Source organism: Eleutherodactylus coqui, chromosome 5, assembly GCF_035609145.1.
Source record: "Eleutherodactylus coqui strain aEleCoq1 chromosome 5, aEleCoq1.hap1, whole genome shotgun sequence".
NCBI classification, from domain to species: domain Eukaryota; kingdom Metazoa; phylum Chordata; class Amphibia; order Anura; family Eleutherodactylidae; genus Eleutherodactylus; species Eleutherodactylus coqui.
In genome coordinates, this window is record NC_089841.1 from 206,666,068 (window position 1) to 206,674,681 (window position 8,614).

At 42.7% G+C, this 8,614-nt stretch overlaps 1 protein-coding gene across 1 annotated transcript in view; it reads left to right on the top strand.

The window, feature by feature from the left end:
- SLC28A3 (solute carrier family 28 member 3) overlaps positions 1-7,806 on the top strand; it is a 65,505-nt gene extending 57,699 nt beyond the window's left edge. Inside the window, exons 14-18 of the mRNA XM_066604108.1 lie at positions 743-940; positions 1,665-1,746; positions 3,820-3,918; positions 4,590-4,716; positions 7,636-7,806. Of these exons, the coding sequence (XP_066460205.1) occupies positions 743-940; positions 1,665-1,746; positions 3,820-3,918; positions 4,590-4,716; positions 7,636-7,762 (633 nt within the window). The 3' untranslated portion in view covers positions 7,763-7,806. The remainder of the gene's footprint in view (positions 1-742; positions 941-1,664; positions 1,747-3,819; positions 3,919-4,589; positions 4,717-7,635) is intronic.
- Positions 7,807-8,614: the final 808 nt, after the last annotated feature.

Consider the following 8,614-nt stretch of genomic DNA (forward strand, 5'->3'; position numbering starts at 1 on the left):
CAGGTCTGTCATCAACTATAAGCACTGTAAGGGAGCTATTGTTCTTAAAGTTTAGGTGGTGGGGAGTCCAGGGAGCCTTTTTTCATACTTACCTGGTCTCCCATTATTGCTGTGTCCACCAGCAAACTCAGCGCATGCACACCAGCTTTGCTCTTTTCAGAAGACTGCGCACGCGCACTCCCATTAATCTCCATAGGAGTGTGCGCACAGCCTTCTTAAAAAGAGTCAAGCTGGTGTGTACACGTGGCTTTGGCAGGGACACCCGTGTGAGTAGGAAAAGGGACTCCCCGTCACCGAAACTATAAGCACCACAGCTTAGTTCATGGCAGGTTTCCTTTAAAGCCTCGAGTCATAATGTACAATCTGTGATGGGGCCCATCTACAATGTACCATTTAACATAGGACACATAGCATGTAAGGCCAAAAAAAACCAGATGCCTGTTCCTATTGCAAATAGTGGCGTGGGGCGGAGAGGGGGCGGGAGCTCAGTTCCTGCTCCTGGCTCTTCCATCCCCCGCCCCCCTGCAGACAAGGACACCGTATATTGGCTCGGCGTGAAAACCGAGCCAATATACGGTCGTCTGAATAAGCCCTTAGCGAGTACGCTTGCTCATCTCTACTGACCAAGTATTGCAGTTTATTCTCCAGAATTACACTAGACAATTGCGCAGCGAGATCCGAATTATACTACAGTAATAAATATGGGCATACTTCAAATAATCCTCACCTTTTTTTTGCACAGATAATATGTTCTTATGTCTTCATGCCATTCTCCTTCATGATGGGTGTAGACTTCGAAGACAGCTTCATAGTTGGAAAACTTATAGGATACAAGACATTTTTTAATGAGTTTGTTGCATACGAATATCTTGCTGGGATGATTAAAAAGAGGAAGGAAAATGGGCCACTGTTTATAAGTGGAGTAAAGCAATATATGTCAGTAAGTATGACATTTACTAACATGTCGCCTCCTGCTGTTCATTTTATAGTACAGATTCTATGCAGAAAATGAAGGTCTTCAAAATATCTACATATTCCTAGTACCTAAACCCTTCTCTGTCTGTCCTTTCACTTGCAAGCACATTACAGTCCCATTGTGGTACATTTCAACACGTGCCATGTAATACCAGAATTCTCTAGCAGCAACTGTTACTGGAGGAATAGAACATCACCAAATGGGTCCTCATTAAGGTTTCCAAATGAGACAATGATTTACAGGTATTGCATTTGATTAGAAAAATAAAAAAAACAGCTCTAAAAACAGCTCTGACCCTTCAAGCAAATGCAGCTAATCTGCAACACCTTCATGTTCACGTCAACCCTCAATCAGCAGAAGCCTTCTAGAAAAAGAAGTCAAAAGCATTTTACCCATTTGCAATCCAATTTTGGATTCAGGGTTTCCTAGGGGACTTTCTCATTCTGCCATTATACAATGGCGCCATTGGCTAGCTAAAGTCAGTACTGCAGTATGTGACATGTCGGAGAGGCCCCTGACAACAGAGCGGCCAGTAATATACAGTAAGAATACCCCACTGGATGTCTTCTGACATCGAAGCTGAACAGCCTGCAATCAGAATGTCTACAGACGTCAGATAGTGGATTGGAAAGGGTTAGATTACTCGTCGAGGTTTCATATTTTTGATTATGGTTGTCTTCTATTTTAGGTCCGGTCTGAAACTATTGCAACATATGCTTTGTGCGGCTTTGCAAATTTTGGCTCATTGGGAATTACTATTGGTGGACTATGTAAGTTAATAGATTTTTTCTATATTTAGGGCGTATACATGTAAGGCATCAAGTGGCTAACTTCTGCCTCGCAAGACCTCATTCACAATGTCAAGTAGCCCTGAAATCCCATACAGACATGATGAGTCAGAGGTTCTTCCCTTATCATTTCCAAACATTACTTAATGCTTAGTGCGTAATGTCCACTTTAGACCGTCTGAATATGGTAGAGCTGGATTACGCATGTCAGAGCCCGCATTGGGATCAAACATTGACAGCAGCAGCATCCGCACATACCTGTCATTTCTGTTCTTCATCTGCACTGCGGATGGACCCGGCGGCTCACCGTCAGACATGCACAGTACAGATTTTTTCTTAAAATTTTTTTTTCCTGAGCTGTTGCTAGGCAATGACGTGGAATTTGCAACCTGTCTGCAATGTTAATTGCGGATGGGCTGCGGGTCGGATGGCTTACATTGACTTAGATGGAAGCCGTCTGTGCGTAATCCACGCAAAAATGGAGCATGCTGCGAATTTTGCTCTGCTCGCGGAAACCACAATTTGGTTTTTGGAAGTGTGCATGTAATGGACAGTGTTTGCTGCGGATCCATGATGCGGACGCCTACCATTCATGTGCAGGCAGCCTTAGTAATATTGAAAGGTTCCAGATGACATAATAACACAGATACTAAATCCCTTTGCTAAATACATTGCAAAACACTAACCAATAGCTGTTTTAGGCCCCATTCACATATTCATTTAGAGCCTCCAGTGCAGATCTAGTACAAAATCCCAGACAAAATAGTGTAGCATGTTGCACTATTTTTCCTGGAAAAATGACGTTTGGAATACCGGAAGACAGACAGACCCTTGTAGTGTTCCAGTTGCTAGCTTGAAGCCGCTGGTGTAGTAGCCGTGCAGGTTCAGAGAGTAGTTAGGGGAAAGCCAGAGGTCGCTATCAGGTGGTCTCAGGTTCGCAGTACAAATGTAGGAGGAGGGTATCATTGGCGGGAGGAAAGCTAGAGGTCGATATCAGTGTGTGTCAGCAATTGTATCGATAAGAGCAGTAGTAGCAGAAGCTAGGCTAAAGGCAGTAAGCACAATAATCACACACTGGTGCAGTGGCAGAGTCAGACTTTTATAATGAGCATGATTAGAAGCAAGGCGGGGCAAGGAAGGGAGGCAGGAACTAGATTTAACAGGAGCATGGAGAAGGCTAGGTTCAGCAGGGGCATTTGTCCTTCAAGCTAGATCGCTCATTGGGGAGAGACACTGTCCGGAGCACAGGAGGTTCTGTGTTCGAATCCTGACAGCCCCCTTATAATCAATGAGTAGTTTTAGTGCTGTTCAGCTCCGGAATGTGTATTTTCTTTGTTTGGCTCCAAGGACAGAGCCAAACAACGGAAACAGACCAGAACTACAGGATGCAGATGTGACCTTACATTTCAATATTGAAAGTCTGTATGATAACACTGTACTAAACGTATAGATCTGAAATGGGTAACCTAGCTGTAACCATGTGACCTTAGTCTTATAGGTCCCTTATAGCCCTAAAATTGTGGAGTTGGAAGAACTCTGTTTTATAAATGGCGAGGGCTTTACTACAACTTTTTGTACCATGACTTTCCATTTTCATTAGATACAATCAAATGGACTTGTGTAGACAGTAGCTGTAACTCAATAGTTCAAGATGGAAATTCACAAAAAGTCGCTGTGGAGCCCTAAAATAAGCCACAGGTATCTGAATTCCTCCACATGCTCTATAGGCCTGAGAGGTTTGTGCTGACTCTTCAATGAGAAAGCCATAACCGATTCTCAATCTTTAGGGCAGCAAGGGGTTAACTATAAGCTTTTGTTTTTAAAAAAAAAAGGGATCCTCCTTCGTTAATTTTCAGTAAATAAATCCACCTTAAGCTGATGACCAACGCTTGGCAGCACTCATGTCCTGAGGATTGGGGGAAAATCACACAAATTCTAGTGATTACAGACAGTGGGGGATAGATGTATGGCTGGATTTACACTTCAGTTTTTAACTAGTTATGCGCCACTTTGATAATCGTGTTTTAAATAGTTTTTCTGTCTTGCCTTTTACAGCCTCGATAGCACCAAGCAGGAAAGGTGACATTGCAGCCGGTGCCATTAGAGCTATGATCGCTGGGACGGTAGCATGCTTCATGACTGCCTGTATTGCAGGTATCATAGTGATAACAACAAATGTATTTCACTTAACTTTACAAACTCATCACTTAAAGGGGTGTTCTGGCTGAAAAGTTCTGACATTTTTTAATATATCTTTTGTATTTGGAACTCACATTTGCAGCTCTGATTAAAGTTATAGTATGTGTATCAGATCTGTCTTCTAATGAGCCGAACACATATGTGCTCATCACATGGCCAGGACAGATTTGTATCCACTAGATAGTAACAAGGAAAGTTCTTACTCAATGACTGCAAGCAGAGATCTTGAAAACCAACTAAAATAAAAACTATATTGGAAAATGATATAGCTTTATAATACAAACAATTAAATGTATTTGCTGAAACCAGGTGACCAATTTAATACATTTATGACATTAGCAGATGCACAGTGAAAAAAGAATACTGATGATGGAATGTAATAATAAAATAATGAGGTTAAGAAGATGTTTCAAACCTCACATGCAAAGTAGACATTTTTATTAATATAACCAAATATGGTAGGACAGAATGGGACCATTAAGGCATAAATAAGTTATTTTCATGGGACAACCCCTTTAAGTAATGTCTTTACATGTTAAATACTGTTATTTGAGATCATGTTCATTGCAATATCTGTTTCTAATTCTATGTGAAATCATGTGTCTATTCTTCCATTCTATTCACAGGCATATTATCTCCACCACTTGTGCAAAGCATATGCAGTGATGTGTTACATGGCTACTTCCTTAATTCCACAAACCTGCCTGCTAAAACCCCGGAGATTACTGACTGCTGCTTGACCCTCTATACATGGTAACTATGTATTGGCACTAGAGATGAGCGAGTATACTCACTAAGGCACATTACTCGAGCGAGTAGTGCCATAGCCGAGTATCTCCCCACTCGTCTCTAAAGATTCGGGGGCCGGCGGGGAGTGGCGGGGGAGAGCGGGGAGGAACGGAGGGAAGATCTCTCTCTCCCTCTCTCCCCCCTGCTCCCCGCCGCAACTCACCTGTCACCCGCGCCGGCCCCCGAATCTTTAGAGACGAGCGGGAGGATACTCGGCTAAGGCACTACTCGCTCGAGTAATGTGCCTTAGTGAGTATACTCGCTCATCTCTAATTGGCACTTATTAATATGTCACCAAATTCATTCTGTCCGAAATATGAACCTTGAAAATCTATTTGAGCTCAGAGTCACAATGGCAGAGCTCCACCAGCCTCTTCCCACCGGCATTGCCTAAACTTGACTGGTCCTTCCCTATACATAAACACGGAGCGAGCTGTCAGTCTAGCTGATCCAGGTGTGGATAGGCTGATGGAGCTCTGCCATTGTGACTCTGAGCTCCGTTCTAAGTGGATTTTTAAAGTATGTTTTTTCTGAAAAGTCGAAACACTTTGGAATAAAAAGTACTCTCTTTGATCAAAAAAGTCAAGCACCTAGAAGGAGTTGTTGGAATCAAACAAAACTTTATATATGTGTGATTATAACCATGATATAAGTCAGTGATTACAATATCATAGCGAAAAGATATTTATTGGGGTAAATTGTACAATTTAAAGATGGCTCTAGTACCCTGTTGGGCCACCTCTAGCCTGGAAGAGGCATACAGGCTCCATATAATTTCCTGCTATACATTTGTTGCAGCTGGGTCTCTAGATCCTGCTCTCTTGAAGCTGGTCCCATAATTGCACAATCAGCTATAAATCTGCCAACTGGGCAGGCCGAGGAAGTGTGGCAACCTGGTGAGGGCATTCCTAGGAAACCCTTGCTGTGTGTGGCCGAGCATTATCCTACGGAAAAATGCCTGTGGAAAGAATGCCCCACCATGAGAGGCAATACATGTGGCCACAGGATTTCCAACACATATCGCTGAGCTGTTAGTGTCCCTTGTACCACTACTATGGGTGACTGACTGTCGTATGAGATGGTCCTCCAGATTAGCACACCAGCAGTTGGGGCAGTGTGTTGCTGGACAAATCGATCATCATAAGAACTCCATGCTGGAACATGATCGTAGTTAGTTCCCAAGCAGAACCTGAAATCATCACTACGAATTATACAGTTCCAGTCTGTTGCAGTCCAAGTTTCTTGTTCATGACACTACTGCAAATGAAGGCAACGATGTTGCGGTGTCAATGGCTGGATGCATAATGTGTAGAGATGAGCGAGCGTACTCGGAAAAGCACTACTCGCTCGAGTAATTTGCTTTATCCGAGTATCGCTGTGCTCGTCCCTGAAGATTCTGGTGCCGCTGCGGCTGACAGGTGAGTCGCAGCGGGGAGCAAGGGAGAGCGGGTGGGGGAGAGAGGGAGAGAAAGATCTTACCTCCGTTCCTCCCCGCTCTCCCCTGCAGCTCCCCGCTCCGTGCCGGCACCCGAATCTTCAGGGACGAGCACAGCGATACTCGGATAAAGCAAATTACTCGAGCAAGTAGTGCTTTTCCGAGTACGCTCGCTCATCCCTAATAATGTGCATAGTGACACCAAATTTCCTTCTGATAAGCACTTGGAAATGGTGTGGGCACAGACAGAGTTCTGTAATGAATGTGCCACCTATGTCTGGATGATGGACCACAAAACCGTTGGATCTGCTCGTGTTTGTCTGGGCCGTCCAGGGCTTTTTCACCATCACACAACCACTGCTCCCAACAGCTTGGTCGAAACAATCCAGATGGTGGGCACTTCGTCAAAACGACCGTTCTGTCCAATGATGGGCCTTTCAAAGTCTGTTAACTAGGCAAAATTAGGTTTATTTGCTATTCAACATGACACTTTTCTGGTGCAAATTACACCAGGAAACCACCTTACATGTTTTGCGCCACATTCGCTATGTATTTTCAGACACTTTGGGACAGCTTTTCCGACTTGTCCAAAAAGGGGAATGGACTAAACTGCACCAAAAAATGTTGGCGCAATTTTTAGCATAAACTCAGCCAACTAATAGGTGGTCTAAACTTAGACTAGATTGTCTTAAAATTCAACAGATTTATCATTCAGCAAAACTACTGTGATTAAACTGGCACATTTTAAGACTGTCTAGTCTAGGTTTGCACTGTCTAACCTTGAACAGTATTAGTAAATAAGTCACAATGTCTTGTATTGCAGTCAATAGTCTCTCAACAAAAGGTACACTAGCTAGTTCACAGCCTGTCACACTGATTGCAGTGATATGTCTGCTGTATGGATCTGTGCAGTAGTTTGGGAGAAACTTGCATTTTATCAGTAAAAGCACATGCATAGAGGTAAGTAGTCCTGAATATTCATGGGCTACAGACTAGCTACAGCCACCCTATCCTCAAGGCATTGATTGACTTCTATCTGCCTATTGTGGTGCATAAAGCAAGAGCTGCCAATTACTGGCTGTAGGGTAGTGGTGGGTGTGGCTAGGCTACAGCTCATGAATATAAAGGACTACTTCTAGGTCTGGCTGCTACTAATAAAATGCAAGTTGCTCCAAAATTACTGCACAGATCCACAAAGTAGACGTATCACTGTAATCAGTGGGACAGACACTACATTGTAGTGCTCCCAGTGAGGGCCGCAGAAACACAGTGACAAATTCCCTTTAAAAGAATTTTTAGTTTGATGAATATGACATAAATAATAATGATTTTTATGTACAAACTATACATTTTCACAAACAAATGGTTAGAAAAGAGCCTGCAAATATCCTTTATCATCAAGAAGAGTATCAGGAACATCTGTGATGTTTTGTCTATTTTTCTTGCAGGGTTGTTGCTGAAAGTCCAACAAATGTTACCATTGGAGGCAATTATAGCATGAACACATTATCTGGATGCTGTCGGCTAATTGACTCACCATCCTTCAATTGCACTTGGTTTACTCCAGCAATTTAGACTTTTGAATTCACTGTATGATTAAAGTTGTTTTTTTTTAAAAAGTATCAAAGCTTATTCCACATTCGAACACCATTTCAAGGTTTACAAATAGAATGAATCTACATAAAACGTTGGGAATGTTTGTAAATGCATTGCATTAATTATCTTTTACTGTTCCTGGGTTACGCTGCTGTCACACCTGCGTTAGGGTCAGTTCAGGGTTTCCGTCTTTCTGCTCCGTTTTTGGAGGAGAAAAACTGAAAGAAATCGGGAAAAAAATGGATCTGTTTTTTTTCCCACTGATTTTAATGGGATTTCAAAAAAACTGAAAGATTTTTAGTTTGTTTCCATTTTTTGGACCGGAAAATGGCGTAGTCGGCGGTTATTTTCAGTCATGCAGGAAATGTTAGAAAATAACTAAATAAGCCATTTTCATCCATGTAATCCTCGCTGGTCTGGCGCTGCCGCTCCGGTCCTCCCTGCTGCAGATGTGATGTGCTGTACTCCACTGAGGCAGTGATTAGCTTCAGCTGTCACATTGTATACTGCAGTCATATGAACAGGACCGATGCAGCAGCGCTAGGCTGTGCGGCATTGAACTGGTGCGTATAATTTATTTGGTTGTTTTTTAGAACTTTTCCTCCATGACTCAATTTTTGCTGTATCTCAATTAACCCCTTTACACTAATTGAGTTCTATTTACATGACATTAAATGTTGCATTTGTAATTGCCCCTTGCGTTTTATGTTCTTATAGTTTCAGAAAAAATGTGATGGGGTTGTTTCATCTCAGTGTGTTATGGCTGCCCTGAAAAACTCATGGCTTTTCTCAACCACCTCGCCAGGTCTTGCAGAAACAGCCGAGGTGGCA